The sequence below is a fragment of the Hyla sarda genome, chromosome 4, assembly GCF_029499605.1.
Source record: "Hyla sarda isolate aHylSar1 chromosome 4, aHylSar1.hap1, whole genome shotgun sequence".
Lineage (NCBI taxonomy): Eukaryota > Metazoa > Chordata > Amphibia > Anura > Hylidae > Hyla > Hyla sarda.
The window spans coordinates 144,647,202-144,665,577 of record NC_079192.1 but is presented as its reverse complement, the minus strand read 5'-3'; the positions used below and the strand labels follow the sequence as shown (position 1 = coordinate 144,665,577).

The 18,376-nt window shown below is 41.8% G+C and overlaps 1 protein-coding gene across 2 annotated transcripts in view; it reads left to right on the top strand.

Moving 5' to 3' along the window:
- MYO5A (myosin VA) overlaps nt 1–17,933 on the top strand; it is a 198,946-nt gene extending 181,013 nt beyond the window's left edge. For both annotated transcript variants that reach the window (XM_056572329.1, XM_056572328.1), the window contains 5 exons: nt 342–492; nt 8,719–9,001; nt 11,261–11,435; nt 13,382–13,462; nt 15,706–17,933. In XM_056572329.1, coding sequence (XP_056428304.1) covers nt 342–492; nt 8,719–9,001; nt 11,261–11,435; nt 13,382–13,462; nt 15,706–15,858 — 843 coding nt within the window. In that variant the 3' untranslated portion in view covers nt 15,859–17,933. The remainder of the gene's footprint in view (nt 1–341; nt 493–8,718; nt 9,002–11,260; nt 11,436–13,381; nt 13,463–15,705) is intronic.
- The last annotated feature ends 443 nt before the right edge of the window (nt 17,934–18,376 follow it).

Here is an 18,376-nt window from a genome sequence, read left to right as displayed (position 1 = left end):
GATGTGGGCCCGGGTCCCCCTGGCATGCGTTATACTACTTCATCTGACCCATGATGTAAATGTATGTCATGGGTTGGGAAATGGCAGGCTAATAAAATGGGATGAAAAAAAACAAGGCGCCATGATGAAATTTTCAGACTCCATGGCTACCTGGCTCCTGGGATTTGTAGAGCCTTGATATATGAATTAATGTTTAAGTATATATTTTTAACTTATTTTACAAAAACAAAAAAGTGATATATCCACTTTAATCTGGATTAAGTATTGTTCACATCAGGTTAAGAGTATACGTTACAAAATACCACCAGGACTCACTGTCTTTAATCTTCCTCCATCTCCAGGCATTTATGAAGCACAATTCAACCCGGCAGAATGAACACTGTCTCACAAACTTTGATCTTGCCGAATACAGACAAGTGTTGAGTGATCTGGCTATTCAGATATATCAGCATTTGGTCAGAGTGCTAGAGAATATCCTACAGCCAATGATCGGTGAGTAATATTAAATCGCTAAACTGCTAAACTTTTCATTTTAATAATAATGTTAGGGATCAAAAAGGTAGTATATTGGAAGAGCCTGGGGTTAACCCCTTCCCGCTACAGGACATATGCATACGTCCGAGCTGCCGACAGGTTTGTGCAGCTGGATGTATGTAATGTGCATACGTCCTGTATTAAAAGCTTCACTGCGCGACTCTGCACGGTGAAGCCACGGTGATGTCTGCTGCTTTTGGCAGCAGGGGATCTCTGTGACAAGCAGAGGGACCAATCAGAACGGTCCCACCCCGCGATCGCTCTGATTGGCTGTCCTCTGACAGACTGACCAATCAGAGCGCAGATCACGTGATCGGACTGTTCTGGCTCTGTGATCGCGCTGTTGACAGTCAGTCTGTCAGAGGAGAGTGTGAAGAGAAGAAGTGCTGCGGACTGATCTGCCGTTTTCACGGTGGATCAGCTTTATAAAGTCACAAAAAGAGCTAAAAACCACTCTATTATCCCCCTCATCACCCCCTCCCCCCTGCCATCATCCTATAGTACACCCCCCCCCCCTTCTCATCACACCTCATGGCCCCTTATTGCCTCTCATCACCCCTGAGACCTTCGCCCCTTGTCCTCCTGTGATAGCTGTGGCGTGCTGATTAGTATTTTTCAGTATAAATCAGCCGTCCGCTATCACCAGAGTCCATGATCGTCACCTCTTGTCCCCAGAATCTGTCGCCCCTGTGATCATCACCCCCTGTCACCTGTGATAGTCGCTCCTGTGTCACCAGAGACCGTCACCCATGTCCCCTGTGGTAGCTGTGGCGTGCTGATTGGTATTTTTCAATATAAATCAGCTGTCCGCTATCACCGTCCATCACCCCTGTGCCATCTGAGTTTGCTGTCTGCTGTCATCTGAGACCGTCACCCCGTGTCACTTGTGATTGTCGCCCCTTGTCACTGTTCCTGTTCTCATCCCCTTGCTATAAAAAGTAAAAAAAAAAAAAAGCTAACCCTTTCCTGTCATTCCTTTGTCACTCCTTTGTCACTCCTTTGTCACCCTGTTACAAAAAAAAAAAAAACACAAAAAAAGTCACCCCTTTCCTGTTGTGGTCACCCCCGGTTTTTCGTATTGTGTGTGTGTGTGTGTGTGTATATATGTATATATATATATATATATATATATAATATGCACAACATGTCCAGCACATCACAGTGGATGTATTCGCTGGAAGAGGCCTATGACTATTTGGCCTAAGAGACGGAGTCTGTGAATGATGATGAGGACCCCTACATTCCTGCTCACATCCTCAGCCGACTCCTACTCGGGGAAAGACTCATCAATTGAACCCCCAGAGTGCCCCCCTGTCCTGGGAATTACTGGCAAGATTGTGTGGGATTTGGTGCACCCCACACTAGACCAGGGATACCACCTCTACCTGGACAATTTCTATACGAGAATCCCCCTATTCAAAAGCCTCACTGTACGTAAAAAACAGAAAGGCTTCCCCAAACCTCTGCTGGCACACCCCATGCAAAAGCATGAGAGCAGGGCACTGTGCAGCCATGGCATATTGTGTGTCAGGTACAAGGACAAGAGAGACGTCCTTGTACTAACCACAATACATGGCCATGCCACGACCCCAGTTTCTGTATGTGGGGCCTGTACAGAAATCCATAAGCCAGACTACATCCTGGCTTATAAGAAGTTCATGGGAGAGGGGGGGGGGGGGTACTTGTCTGACCAGGTGCTGAAACCATACAGCACCATGAGAAATCAAGGGCCTGGTACAAGAAACTGACTGTGCACATGGTACAGATGACCTTATATAATGCCTTTGTCCTGTACAGGCATGCCAGCCAGAGGGGGACATTCTTGGTGTTCAAGGAGGTGATGATAAGGAACCTGATATTTGGGGACCAGGAAGGTGCAGGCCTCAGCACTTCCAACGAGTCCTCACGGATTGTGCCAGGGCAGCATTTCCCCAGTGAAATCCCTCACACTGGGAAGAAGCGGATGACCCAAAAGAGATGCAGGGTCTGCTATAAAAGGGGGATCCGCCGGGTCGGGACACTACATACCAGTGTGAGACAAATTATTTTCATTGTACCCCAAAACCATTCCAGCAAAAACAGTGGTACAGTAGGCCCTGGACAATCCTTCCCCTCTCAGCCATGCCATGTGCCCAGGCCGCATAGACCATGCCACACATTGGGTATTGCCGTACCCAGGAGAACACATATAACAATTACTGGGGTGTATGTCTCCTGTGGCGCAACCTGGGCACAACATTTTAGGTGCTGAAATGGCACACAGGTGTTGCAATCACAATTTTTACTATGCACAAACTCTATGAGCATCATCTTTTGGAAAACCTCTTTTCGGTCAAAATGCTCACTACCCCTTAAATAAATTCTTTGAGGGGTGTAGTTTTCAAAGTGGGTCACTTTCTAGTTCTACTGTTTGCACTGCAAATGCATATAGTGTGAGAAAACAGATTCTGCATTTAAAAGGCGCTTCTTTCCTCTTGTGCCCTGCTGTGTGTTTAAATACCAACTTATGCCAACATATTGGGTACTGGCGTGTTCTGGAGAAATTTCCTAACAAAATTTGGGGTGCTAATATTCCTGTGTTACTTGTGAAAGTGAAAAAAAATTGGTGCTAAAAGTGCAAAATACACATGAAAATTTTAAATTTAATTTTCACAGCCTAGTTCTACAAACTATCCTCAAACACCTGTGGGGTCAAAATGCTCACTACTCCCATAAATGAGTTCCTTGAGGGGTGTAGTTTTCAAAATGGGGTCACTTGCGGGGGGAGGGGGGTTCTACTGTTCTGGTACTATGGTGGGCACTGTAAACATGTATGTTGTGAAAAAACACATTTAAGCAAAATCTACATCCAAAATGTCAAAAGACGCTCCTTTCCTATTGTGCCCTGCTGTGTGCCCAAATACCAACTTGAGTACTGGCATGTTCTGGAGAAATTGCCTAACAAAATTTGGGGTGCCAATATTCCTGCATTCCTTGTCAAAGTCAAAATATTGGTGCTAAAAGGGCAAAATATGCATCAAAATTTATTTGAAATTTAATTTTCACGGCCTAGTTCTACAAACTATCCTCAATTACCTGTGGGATCAAAATGCTTACTACCCCCTAAATGAATTCCTTGAGGGGAGTAGTTTTCAAAATGGGGACACTTGTGAGGGATTTCTGCTGTTCTGGCACCATGGGAGGTTTGTAAATGCATATGGCCCCCGACTTCCATTTCAGCAAAATTCTCTCTCCAAAAAGTCCAATGGCGCTCCTTCTGTTCTGAGACCTGTAGTGCGCCAGCAGAGCACTTAACGTCCACATATGGGGAATTTCTTAACGGGGAGAATTTGGACTTCAAATTGTGGGGTCCATTTTCTCCTATTACTCCATGTGAAAATGAAAACTTTGGAGTAACACCATCATTTTAGTTTTAAAAATCAAATTTTTCATTTTCTCGTCCAAGTTCAATGCAAACCTGTCCAACACCTGTAAGGTGTTAAGGCTCACTGCACCCCTTGTTACGTTTCTTGAGGGGGTTTCCAAAATAGTGTGCCATGTGTTTTTTTTTTTTTTTCCTGTTCTGGCACCCTGGGGAGTTGCTAAATGCAACATACCCCCCAAAAACCATTTAATCAAAATTCTCTTTCAAAAAGCCAAATGTTGCTCCTTCCCTTTGAAGCATTGTAGTGCGCCAGCAGAGCACTTAACATCCACATAAGGGGTTTTAACTTTTGGGGGGCATTTTGGGGTAACGCCATCATTTATTTTTTCATTTTAGTGTTAAAAATCAAATTTTCCATTTTCATGGCCAACTAAATGCAACATCGCCCTCAAAAACCATGACAGCAAAATATGTTTTAAAAAAATTTCACAGTTGCTCTTTCTTTCTTGAGCCATGTTGTGAGTCCGCAGAGCACTTTGTCAACATATGAGGTATTTCCATACTTGAGAGAAATTGGGCTACAAATTTTTGGGGCCTTTTTTATCCTAACACTGATTTAGATTTTTCTCCTCCACATTGCTGCTATTCTTGTGAAACACCTAAAGGGTGTTGAAAACTTTGAGGGGTGCAGTTTCTATAATGGGGTCATTTATGGGGTATTTCTCACAGGAAGGCCCCTCAAATCCACTTCAGACTTAACTGGTCCCCAAAATATTCAAATTTTGACATTTTCGTGAAAATTTAGAAAATTTTTGCTATACTTTGAAGCCCTTTAATGTCTTCAAAAAGTAAAAACATGTCAACTTTATGATGTCAACATAGAGTAGACATATTGTATATGTGAATCAATATATATATCATTTATTTGGAATGTCCATTTTCCTTACAAGCAGAAAGTTTCAAAGTTCGTAAAATGCTAAATTTTCATGAAATTTTGGGATTGAAATTATGCAAATATCGACGGAAATTTACCACTAACATAAAGTAGAATATGTTCCAAAAAAACATTCTCGGAATCAGAATGAAAAGTAAAAGCATCCCAGAGTTATTAATGCTTAAAGTGACAGGTCCTTATGGTAAAAATGGGCTTGGTCCTTAAGAAGTTAAAGAAAAAGATATCTGATATTGTGTGTTTGATCATTGTTTCTGTCTGTGTATGCATTTTAGGCTAGTGGCAAATATAAAACTGGTAGAGTCACATATTTCCTTATTCTGAGGAAATACAGGCCACATTGTCATTCTTGTGCAGATATACACCATTATCTGTTATTTTCAAACTACAGTCCTAAAGACCAAACTATGTCAGAAAATCCTATATATTACTTATGAAATGTTCATTGTTATTAAAGAGGCTTTTCCTCTGCAAAAAAAATAAAATAAAAAAGACAGCTTAGATTAAAGCGTACCTGTCATATCTCACAAAAAAGTTATATGTTAGGCAGAGTTCACACTACGTTTTGTACAGGATCCTGGCCCGTGTCTAATTAATTTCAATGACCCCGGATTCAAACAATGACTCCTGTCGGCACATTTTTGCCCCATATCCGGTTTCCTGACCGGACCTAAACCGTGGTATGCCGCGGTTTTAGGTCCAGACAGAAAACTGGATACGGGGCAAAAATGAGTCAACCATAGTCACTGTTTGACTCCAGTCGGCTCATTAAAATGAATGGATTTTGGAGCTGATCCAACTGGTGTACAGGAGCGCTCGGTTTTCCCCTCCCCTAGCTGGATCCGGCAGCCATAATGTGAATTCAGACTTACTCAGTACCTAATTCTGATCATTTTACATTTTTATGTGTCTAACACCTATATATTTTTTTTACAAATTCCTTTTGTCTGTTGCTCACTTTTTGTCATTCTGTCATCTTCCTCCCTGAGTGCTGGGTTCTCTTTATCCAATCACTGCAGGATGCTCTGTAGCCCCCACCTCCTTTTTTTGCATGCTGCTGTCTGACAGGGCAGTAGTGAGCACAGAGGAGTGTTAGTCCCTCCTTACTTACTGGACTTTTTCCATGCCTGGGCTTCAGCTTGGACAAAGATAATGCTGCAGCCAGTCAGAATTATTTTTGGGATAGTAGGGAGTGTTTTTTTATAAGCCATGATTTCTATAAAAAGGAAATACATTTTTCTTATAAAGTATTTTCGAAAGGTTAATGTTTTGCCAAGATGTACAACATATAAAAAGTTTTTGAATCTGCAGTGCCCAATTAAAAGGAACCTGACTCATGCTGCCTGAACCATGAGCAGTCTTAAACAGCTTAGGGCAGTGATGGCAAACCTTTTTGAGCCCGAGTGCACAAACCGTAATGCACGCCAACCTTTTTTCCATCAAAGTGCCAGCACAGCAATTAAATCAGAATACTGAGGTTTAAGTTTAGAAAAAACAACTTAGGTAGGCAGTATGTTCCCCCACATTAGGTAGGCAGTATGTTCCCCCACATTAGGTTGGCAGTATGTTCCCCCACATTAGGTTGGCAGTATGTTCCCCCACATTAGGTTGGCAGTATTTTCCCCCACATTAGGTTGGCAGTATGTTCCCCCACATTAGGTTGGCAGTATGTTCCCCCACATTAGGTTGGCAGTATGTTCCCCCACATTAGGTTGGCAGTATGTTCCCCCACATTAGGTTGGCAGTATGTTCCCCCCACATTAGGTTGGCAGTATGTTCCCCCCACATTAGGTTGCCAGTATGTTCCCCCCACATTAGGTTGCCAGTATGTTCCGCCCACATTAGGTTGCCAGTATGTTCCACCCACATTAGGTTGCCAGTATGTTCCCCCCACATTAGGTTGCCAGTATGTTCCCCCCACATTAGGTTGCCAGTATGTTCCCCCACATTACGTTGTCAGTATGTTCCCCCACATTAGGTTCAGTATAGTTCCCCCACAGACATACAGCCTTCAGCCATATACAGTGTATGGCTGGAGGCTGTATGACTGTGTACTGCCTCACAGGACGGAGCACTGCTCCGGTCAGGGGTCACGACCAACTGCTATGGGCTATAGGCTGAGCACCGAAGCTGAAGTGTAGTTGGTAACTTACCAGGCCGCCAGTGCGCGTCCTCCTCCTCGATACTCCACTCCTTCGTTCCTATGGGCGCACGCACGGGACGTAAGTGGCGTCCCTGCGTGTGCTACCTTTTAAAGTTAACGCGGGGCCGCAGAAAGGAAGCCAGGACATCCTTGTGTCCCGAAAAGATCTTTCGGGACACAGGGATGTCCCGGTTTGCCCCGCCTGGCAAACTATGGCCGCTTGCCCACAGAGGGGGCTCGGCGTGCCACCTGTGGCACATGTGCCATAGGTTTGCCATTAGCTTAGGGTGCTCTTAAAACAATCATTTTTCTTAAACATTGTAGTGCTTCAGAGAGTTAAGAATTAAGGAAGCAGCTCTTCACAGCTTCCCACCTTAACTTGACTGATAGGTCTCTCATGTAAAGAGGCTGGCAGGCTGTTTTATTACTCCATTGAAAAATTAGCTAAAACTAGTCCATGCTCACTATATTGGGCTGTGCTGTGAGCTACGTATGTTTTTCCCACCCATGACCGTTCTATGATCCACCTGCATGCTGTACTTGTTGCCTTCACATTTATACACTTTACTCCCCATTGGTGGGTAGAACGTCAGGTTTTCTTGGGTTTCTTGATTAGTTGGCCTGCCCAATCATTTATTAAGAAAAATCTGTTTTAGGTAGGAAACCACTTCAAAAGGAACCTCCTATCAGTTTTATACTTCCCAAACCACATGGCGCATGAAACTAATGTAGGCAGTGCACTGCTGAGACACTATGGGGGACAGTTATCAAAGCATATAGTAGGTTTTTTTTGCTTAAAATGGTCGGAAAAAAGTCGCACTTGCGACTACTCTCTTTTTTTCTGTGACTTTTTGTTTGTGCAGTGTCCTAAGCAAAAAAAAAATCTTGCTTACCAAAGTAAAAAGTGATTTTGGACTTGCAGTGGTCAGAGATTTATCAAGTGCGAAAGTTGCAAAAAAGTCGCATCGCATGAAAAAACCTACTAAATTTACTCCAGCTCAGACATGGAGCAGAAAAAGCCACTACCAAAGCAAAAAAAGAAAAATTGCTTATGTGAAAGAAATTTATCAACAGGCTGAAAGCAGTTGATAAATAAGTCGCACCTAAGCAAAAAAATTGTAAGAAAAAAAAAAACAAAAAAAAAGGAATACATAAGCAAACATTGATAAATGTCCACCTATAAGTTACTCTCATTACTCTTGTATGCCCTCAGTTTTCAAACTAGGATTACTGTAAAAGAAACAAGTGGATCAGAGTTATTTATAATGTCCCAAAACTGTGCCCGCAGTTTGGGAAATAGCTAGACTAAATACATAAAAAGGTCTGAAGAATTTCCCATAGACATGAAAGTAGGGGGCGTGGCGGGACATCACTAGGGACATGGTCGTGACTTCACGTCCCCCGTCTCGGTGGCAGCGCCCGGCACAGAATGCCGGGGGCTGCACCGGGATTGCGGAGGTAAGATGTATAAAGCCAAATACCCCTTTAGGGTACTTTCACACATAACTGCTGATTAGAAGCTGTGTTCAGTCATTTAGTTTACATTCAAATCCTGCGCATCAAATCTGCGGACATGTGAACGCACCCTTAATGTAGATTGCAATTTTTATGCTACTGAATCAAATGAAAAGCTCAACAATGTAATCCTATGTAATTTTGATATGTATCATAACTGGCCATTCTTGTTGAATATTTGTTCAGTGAATTTTTTTTTGTGTATTTCAGTTTCTGGAATGTTGGAGCACGAGACCATTCAGGGGGTCTCAGGGGTGAAACCTACAGGTTTACGAAAGAGGACGTCCAGTATAGCTGATGAAGGAACATACACGTTGGACTCCATAGTGAGGCAGCTGAACACGTTCCATTCCATAATGTGTCAGCATGGTACGGATCCAGAGCTTATAAAGCAGGTGGTGAGGCAGATGTTCTACATAATTGGCGCGGTCACCCTGAATAATCTGCTGCTCAGGAAGGACATGTGTTCATGGAGCAAAGGGATGCAGATCAGGTAAGGATGACTGTCACATATGATCTGTTCCCAGAAAGCTGAAAAGATGGTCTATCTGCAAAAATGTTAATTTTGTTTTTTCTTTAACAAAGCCTTGGAATAAAACAACAGTGTTGTCTATTTGGCTCCTGTTGGCCCCTCTTAGTGGTAATAAAGGCAGGCCATAGATCAGGGTTTCACTGCATAGATTGTATATTAGTGTGTGAGCTGTCATCATCTCTTCTAAGAGAAGTTATAAAGGGCTGAGGGGGTCTCATTTACTGATTGGTGGGGGTCACACAGTGAGAATGTCTGGTGTGTTTCTCTAGGTTTAGTTTCTATTTGTCACTTTTGGTTTACTGTTCTGTCACTATTTCCAATAATCACTGAATGTGGCCTAGGTTTTAGAAGTACTTGGATAGCTTTGCTAGAGCACTGTTAGTTGGATTAGTTTTTTGTTCCTAAATTTTTAAATCTTCTTCACAAATAATTGGCTTAAATTGGCACTGTCTTTTTAACATCTTGGGGAAAGGGAGGAGTGGCTGAAGAGAGAGAATCTGTTTCCTCTTTCTCTCCTCCATGATGTCAACACAACACATCTAGTGGAGATTAGAGACCTTGCGCTTCCGCTTGAGAATGCCCCACAGATGCCCCACAGATGCTCAATAGGGTTGAGATGTGGTGAAATTCTTGGCCAGTCCATCACCTTTACCCTAAGCTTCTTTAGAAAGGCAGTGGTCATCTTGGAGGGGGATAAGATGTTAGATCGCGTATTGTATTCAATTATCGTGATTTGTATAAAATTATTGTCCCCATAACTTATCTTTCTTTAAATTTAAAGGGTACTCCGTTAAAAACATCTTATCCCCTATCCAAAGGATAGGGGGGATAAGATGTTAGATCGCGGGCATCCCGCCGCTGGGGACCCCTGCAATCACAGGGCCGGCACCCATCATTCGGTGAATGGAGCGAACTCCGCTCCATGCCTGATGACTGGCTATGCAAGCAGCCACGCCCCCTCCATTCACTTCTATGGGAGGAGGTGGAACGACTATGTACTATCCATCACGCCCCCTCCCATAGACAGGAAGCTTCCGTGTTCCAGACGCCAGAGCTGCCGGGCCAGAGATCGCGGGGGTCCCCAGCGGTGGGACGGCCGCCATCTAACATCTTATCCCCCTATCCTTTGGATAGGGGATAAGATGTTTCCAACAAAGTACCCCTTTAAATTTAAAGAAAGATAAGTTATGGTGACAATAATTTAATACAAATAATATGTGCCATCAGTGTGTTTGTAGATTAGGACTGTTACATTGGGACAAGTGTTCTATGTGGTTCAGCAGAATATATTGCTTATATTAAGTCCAGTTGTTAAAGAAATCAATGAATTTCTACCATCTTTCCTGAGTTTAATATCAAGTTGATTCTTAAAGGGGTACTCCGGTGGAAAACTTTTTTTTTATTTTATTTATTTTTTAAATCAACTGGTGGTAGAAAATTAAACAGATTTGTAAATTACTTCCATTAAAAAATCTTAATTCTTCTAGTACTTATTAGCTGAAGAATACTTCAGAGGAAATTTTTTTCTTTTTGGAACACAGAGCTCTCTGCTGACATCTCTGTCCATTTTAGGAACTGTCCAGAGTAGCATATGTTTTCGATGAGGATTTTCTTCTATTCTGGACAGTTCTTAAAATGGACAGAGATATCAGCAGAGAGCACTGTGGTCATGATGTCAGCAGAGAGCTCTGTGTTCCAAAAAGAAAAGAATGTACTCTGTAGTATTCAGCAGGTAATAAGTACTGGAAGGATTAAAAACATTTAAATAGAAGTAATTTAAAAATCTGTTTGACTTTCTGGCATCAGTTGATTTAAAATAAAATAGTTTTCCACCGGAGTACCCCTTTAAAAGACAATGAAACAATTACACTTTGCTTTGTCATGAGGATTTTTGTTTTTCTTACAAAATATACTCCTTCTAAGTTTTGCTTATGAGTGTAATACGCCCATGTCATCACGCCCTGCCAAGAACCATAGGGAAGGAAGATAAGAAGACCAGACTACGTAGACAATGGACAGGTTACACTATAAAAGACAGTGCTGTTATCTGATCAAATTGCATATGCCGGTATGCTATTTGGGAGATGCTATGTATAGGAGTGTTTCATTGTAATCTTGCCTACGGTAATTAACTAATAATCATTTCTTTTTAATTTGGTACAGCTGTTTCACGTTGTCTTTATCTTATCACAGTAATACAGACATTTTGATTTTCTGCAGGTACAATGTGAGCCAGCTAGAAGAATGGCTGCGTGACAAGAATCTAATGAACAGTGGGGCTAAGGAGACCCTTGAGCCTTTAATTCAAGCTGCTCAGTTGCTGCAAGTGAAGAAGAAAACCGATGAGGATGCAGAGGCTATCTGCTCTATGTGCAATGCCCTGACCACTGCCCAGGTAACCAGATGACTACTTTTACATATTACAACAGCTTAGCTTATAGGTCTATGGACATCATTATTTACTTAGGTATTTATTTAGTTTATCTATATTTTATTATTTATCTATTTATTTAATTTATTTGTTATTAGGCATCCTTGTACATATAATATGGTCTCAAACTGTAAACTTGAGAAAACATAGAGACATGTGATGGTATAAGGCAGTGGTCTAAAAACTGGGGACCTCCAGCTGTTGCAAAACTACAACTCTCAGCATGCCCGGACAGCCAGCGGCTGTCCGGGCATGCTGGGAGTTGTAGTTTTGCAACAGCTGGAGGTCCATAGTTTTGAGACCACTGGTATATGATTATGTCCAAATCTAAGTAGTGGACAAGCTTTGGGTAGAGGAGAATTACCAATTGACCTTCCATTAGTAAGGCTGCATTCACCTCTCATGTTTTACATATGGGTGCCGGATCCGACTGGGGGAAGGGAAAACCGTGCGCTCCCGTACCCCAGCCGGATCAGCCCGTAAATCTTAAAGGGGTATTCCAGGCGAAAACTTTTTTTTTATATATCAACTGGCTCCAGAAAGTTAAACAGATTTGTAAATTACTTCTATTAAAAAATCTTAATCCTTCCAATAGTTATTAGCTTCTGAAGTTGAGTTGTTGTTTTCTGTCTAACTGCTCAATGATGACTCACGTCCCGGGAGCTGTGCAGTTCCTATGGGGAAATTTTCCCATCATGTACAGCTCCCGGGACGTGACATCATCATAGAGCAGTTAGACAGAAAACTTCAGAAGCTAATAACTATTGGAAGGATTAAGATTTTTTAATAGAAGTAATTTACAAATCTGTTTAACTTTCTGGAGCCAGTTGATATATATAAAAAGGTTTTTGCCCGGAATACCCCTTTAATGAGCCGACCGGAGTCAAACGGTGACTCCGGTCGGCTCAGTTTTGACCCGTATCCAGTTTTGTGACCGGACCTAAAACCGTAGTATGCGCGTTCTGTGCCCATGGCAGAGGTCACAGAATAGAAAATCAGATACTCATCTGGCGCTCGCAGGATCCGTCCAGGTGGTCAATAAGGTAAAAGACTACAGGTGTGGTAAAGAGTTCAGTCTTTATTTCTTCATAAAGGACAGACAACGCGTTTCGAGGGATCGCCCCTCTTCCTCAGGTCATGGGACCCATGACCTGAGGAAGAGGGGCGATCCCTCGAAACGCGTTGTCTGTCCTTTATGAAGAAATAAAGACTGAACTCTTTACCACACCTGTAGTCTTTTACCTTATTGACCACCTGGACGGATCCTGCGAGCGCCAGATGAGTATCTGATTTTCTATTCTGTGACCTCTGCCATGGGCACAGAACGCGCATCTTGACAAAACCGCCTCGGCCATCTCGAGAAACGGAAGGATACAGGCTGCCGCGGATCGCACTATTTCGATACCAAGCCCACAACGGTGTCGCGCTCGCAGCGCGACGCAATAAAGTGAGCAACTTCCCACCCCCATTTTTTCTCTTGTCCCCACGAGGTAACGGCACAGGGTGCGCTGGTCTTTTGTTCCCTTTTTCTCCTCCCTTTCTAAAACCGTAGTATACTACGGTTTTAGGTCCAGTTGGGAAACTGGATACGGGTTAAAACTGAGCCGACCGGAGTTACCGTTTGACTCCGGTCGGCTCATTAAAGTAAATGGATTTATGTGCTGATCCGCCTGGGGTACGGGAGTGCACGGTTTTCCCCTCCCCCAGCCGGATCCGGCACCCGTATGTAAAAACCGAGATGTGAATGCAGCCTAGGAGGGATTGTGGTATAGTATGGTGACATTGTATCATGCTATGTTGTGCACCCCTTGGTGGCTGGCTATGCTTGCAGTTCTTATTCTCTTAAGGTATATCTTGCCTTTACTATATGTGTACCATGAAATATATAACATAAGATGTTGTCTTTACAGATTGTGAAGGTGTTGAATCTTTATACTCCTGTAAATGAATTTGAAGAGAGGGTACTAGTATCATTTATACGCAACATACAGGTAAAGTGCACCTTTTCTTCTCTCATATTTACTGTAAAATAGGGACTTACATTCAACATTAGACCCCAAATGAGACAGACACAAACCCTTCGGCTTATAGTGTCCATCCATTGTTACATTTCTGCATACCTGATCTGAGGATCAAATGAGAAAGTGAGGCCAGGGACACACGGCCAAATGTCTGCCTGGAAAACACCGACAGTTGTTCGCACATTTGAATAATCCGGCGGGCCCTAGGACCGATCAAAAAATGCGCCCATCTCATAGACAGCAGTGCATGTCCGAGGGGAATCTGCCGAAAGAATAGACAAGTCTGTTCTTTCTGTGGATGCTGGAATTGGGATTTCCACGGCAGAAACATCTGCCATGTGCACAGTGCAGCAGAATCCCATTAAAATCAATGGGACTCTGCTGCAGCGGAATGTCTGTGCGGAATATTCCTGCAGACATTCCGATGTGAACATACCTTAACTCCATGCAGAGTACTATGCCCAGAGGTTTTGTGCATGGGTTCTAGTCTAATAACACCATGTAATAAATACTAAATGTATAGAAATATATGGCTGGCCACAGCTTCCCCTTATGATAACAGCTGCCAAGAGTTTCTAAAGCTCAACCTGCATCATTTGTTTTTTTACATAAAGACATTTTTTAAAGGGGTATTCCAGGAAAAAACTTAATTATTTTTTTTATTTATATATATCAACTGGCTCCAGAAAGTTAAACAGATTTGTAAATTGCTTCTATTAAAAAATGTTTAATCCTTCCAATAATTATCAGCTGCTGAAGTTGAGTCGTTCTTTTCTGTCTGTCAACAGTGCTCTCTGCTGACATCTCTGCTTGTCTCGGGAACTGCACAGAGTAGAAGAGGTTTGCTATCGGATTTGCTTCTACTCTGGACAGTTCCCGAGACAGGTGTCATCAGAGAGCACTTAGACAGAAAAGAACCACTCAACTTCAGCAGCTCATAAGTAATGAAAGGATTAAGATTTTTTAATCAAAGTAATTTACACATCTGTTTAACTTTCTGGAGCCAGTTGGTATATATCATGGATAACCCCTTTAAATAGAGATAGGATATCAGAACTTGTTGAAGCGGTGGATGCACAGAAGAAGAAAGCCATGGGGGGGAATTTATCATTGTTGTCTGTGGTAGTCGTGTTTTACAGTCAATAATTTTTAGCTGTGAAGGTGCTGACATATGTCATATTTATGATATGGCACAGAACAAATTATAAATTTCTCTGTGCAATACACAGCTAGGAAAAATTACCTCAGCACAGTCAATTTTGAAAGTTTCTGTGATAAGTGTTGTTTTACTGTATTGTATTGTTGACCCTCTGCTGATCCCCATAACTTTTTGTGATCTGTAGTTTTTAGTGGTACAACTTTTGCATATATGTGATGTTTTGGTCACTTTTTTGCCGTGATTTTGGGATATGATTTCACCAGAAAATCTGCAATTTTGTACTTTGGTATTTTTTCACATTTACGTTGTTCACTGCAACATTTTACTTAAATAGTTTGGAGATTTCCGCCCGTGGCTATACCTAATATGTTTAAATATTTAATAGTTTTTTTATTTGTACAATGGGAAAAGAGGGTAATTTTTTTTAGGGGAGGGGCTTATTCACATTTATTAAACTCAGGGGGTGCTGGTACCATATAGAGAGAGAAACCTGTTAGGGAAACAATCCCCAACCTATGACTCTCCGCCGGGAGATTCCATGGTGAAAATGAACCAAAAAAATACAAAATAAGGACAAACAATAAAAACCAGTTAAAAAGGCCCAAAATGTAATAGGGCAATCCTTCCACTAGAGGGGGCAACAAAGCAAACCCTCTAGTGAGCACCCACCCACAATGCTTTATAAATAAGTACAATGCTTCTCCACATGACCCGAAAATGTATAATATTGTACTGGTATGTCCTATTGATTATAAATAGTCCACAATAAACTGTAAGCCCCTAAACAGGACAACGCCGAACCCAAATAAACCCCTGTCCCAGCAATAACCCTCAGGATCTCTGACGGAAATTCCGCCTGGAGATTCCATGGTTTGAACCCGGCCTAAGTGTTATTAAATAAGAAGAAAGTGATTGTAATAGGTGTAACATGCTAAGTAAAAACAGCAAAGCCCAAGAGCCTTATACCTAAATATATATCAATAAAAAAAGACTTACAGTAATGTCCTTTTTGTTTCTTCTAGAAAATGTATAATACTTTGTCTTTTATTTACAGATGCGTCTAAGGGACCGGAAGGATTCCCCTCAGCTGCTAATGGATGCCAAGCACATCTTTCCAGTCACCTTCCCATTCAACCCATCATCCCTTGCTTTGGAAACCATTCAGATCCCTGGCAGTCTCAGCCTAGGATTCATCTCTCGTGTGTAAATAAATCGTCACTGATCTTACATCTCTTAGACCTCTAAGTAACACTGGAAGCATTCTGGAATTCACCATTGCATCCTTAGATACTAAAAGTCACATGTCTCCTGTGAATTGTACATCATGTATAAGAGACTGCCAGACAGGTGGCGTATGGTATCCATTAACTCAAATTGTCTTTACCACCCGCAGTTTTGGGGACTTGCCTTGGTCTTCAACCGGATGTAAGATTTCCTAGAAATAGTATTGGTTGCCTTCCTCATATTAGAAGCACGGATGTGAGGCAGGAAATGTTTCCATATCTGAGGAGGAAGGTATAGCTTATTGTGTTAGGCTAAATAGTGATAGTCGATATGATGAATATCGATGTGTACATCACTGTATACACATAAAATAGCCAAACGACATCCTTATTTATGTTAGGGGTATAAAAATTAATAAAGTCTATCAAAGTATTAGAGAAATCTCAGCTTACCGTGTAATGTAGATGTTTCTTAGCACCGTGGTTTACTATGCATATTACTGTGCTGCTGTGTTTTGTGTTCTTCTGATGTTCCAACATCCGTATTAGGCACTACAAATAAAATCCTCATCTCTTTATTATCCACTATGTTTACAGTTCAATGTGATCTTTGGTAGGGGGAGCCACAACGACTTACCTGGAAAGAAGGAAGCGGCAGCTTAAGCACATGACGATAGCTGATAAAATAACAGTTTTTAATGAAATAAAATGTTTAAAAAGCCTTAAAGAATAAATAGGATCTCATTATCATGTATAGTCCTTTTATGGATTTTTTTTAATGTCATATTTGAGTGTTTAAAGTTCATCACAGTAGGATTTGCAGCTGATGGGTTTAATGATTTTTGCTGTGTTTTTGGTGTTTCTATATTCCATGCTGATGTTCTGTGCATATTATTTATTTCATTATATTAGGAATGTGCTACATCCGAAGCTTGTGCTACCGGAATGGTTTCCTAGTACGTCACTGGCGTCAAAGACGGCAATGCCCTGTAGTTACACCTCCTCTGTTCCATATTAGGGTAGAGTTTTGAGCATGTAGGAGACACTATTGCACTACATTATGTTCTGCTAGGCCACTTTATATGTCTTCACATAGCTGGATCAGAGCACTCTAGTAGTAAATACATCTCTAAACTTTATTTAAGCCTTTAGAAGGACTGGGCCATTGATGAACCCTACTCATGGGATTTTCTACACAGTAAAGCTCATGTTCTGTAGAATATATCTCTGCAGAAGCAAAGCACTGTATTTATTAAAGGGTCCAACACCGTGGCCAAAGAACTGATTTTTGTTAAAGGAATTTCTCATGTATTATGTTTATATATAGTTTTATGACCAAATATTTATTTGCCGTGTAAGATGTCTTTGCACTCTGAAGAGGAGTCATTTTATTCTGTAGAGTTCTGAATGCTGGAAGATTACAGTGGAAAATGCCATAGCGTAACATTCTTTTCCACAATTGAAAATGGCCTCTAATTAGATTTAGTGATGCTAGAGTATATATTGCTCAGAACAGGGCAGGTCCCCATGTGTTTGGCCTAAAGCAGGGTTGTTTATATTCATCTGGTCTGCCTTTCTGCTCGTTCCATTAAAGCTCTTATATGTCTTCAATCATTTATGTGCTGGTTTTTATTATATTGAGTCTTTTGATCATGTCCCTTTTTTATGCCAATATCTTATTTCTGTTCAGTATTCATGTGTATTTGTTGTAGCCCTTCTCTCGAATAAGGTGCTTGGAGACACCCTGTTACTACTGATCGGGTGAGTTTCTCACAGGAGAATATTGAGTGCTTTTTTAGATTTTTGCCTGAATTACAAATGGCATTCAGGGTGTGCGATGTTAGTCTAATGCATGAAGACTAAGGCTGTGTTCACATCTGCATCAGCATTTCTGCCAGAAACCTCCATCATAGATTCTGTTGACTTTTTGACCAAATTATGGACTCTCCAGAAGAACCTATGCTCCCATTATGAGTCATTGGGGGTCTATCTGACTCTGCCTGCATCCATTGTATTGGATGTGGTGAGGAAAAATGACCTTAGGGTAGGCGCTCAGGAGTCCGGAGAATTTCACAGCCAAGTCATGGAAGTGAGTTAAATTCAGGCTTTATTTGTTCATAGCATCAATAACGCATTTCGGGGTCATCATGCCCCTTCTTCAGATTGACAGATTTGTCATTCTGAAGAAGGGGTATGCTGACCCCGAAACGCGTTATTGATGCTATAAACAAATAAAGCCTGAATTTAACTCCCTTCCATGACTTGGCTGTGAAATTCTCCGGACTCCTGAGCGCCTACCTTAAGGTCATTTTTACTCACCACATCCAGTTCACCAACAGGATTTCCCTTCGGATCCATCCTGAGACCTTTGGGCCTGCACAGAATCCTTCTTTTACCTCAGATAGAGGTTACATGCGTATATAATATACGCTCCAGGTGAGCAGCCATCTATCAGACCCCCTATCTACCCCACATTTTGTGGTGAACCCCACTAGCTCCCAG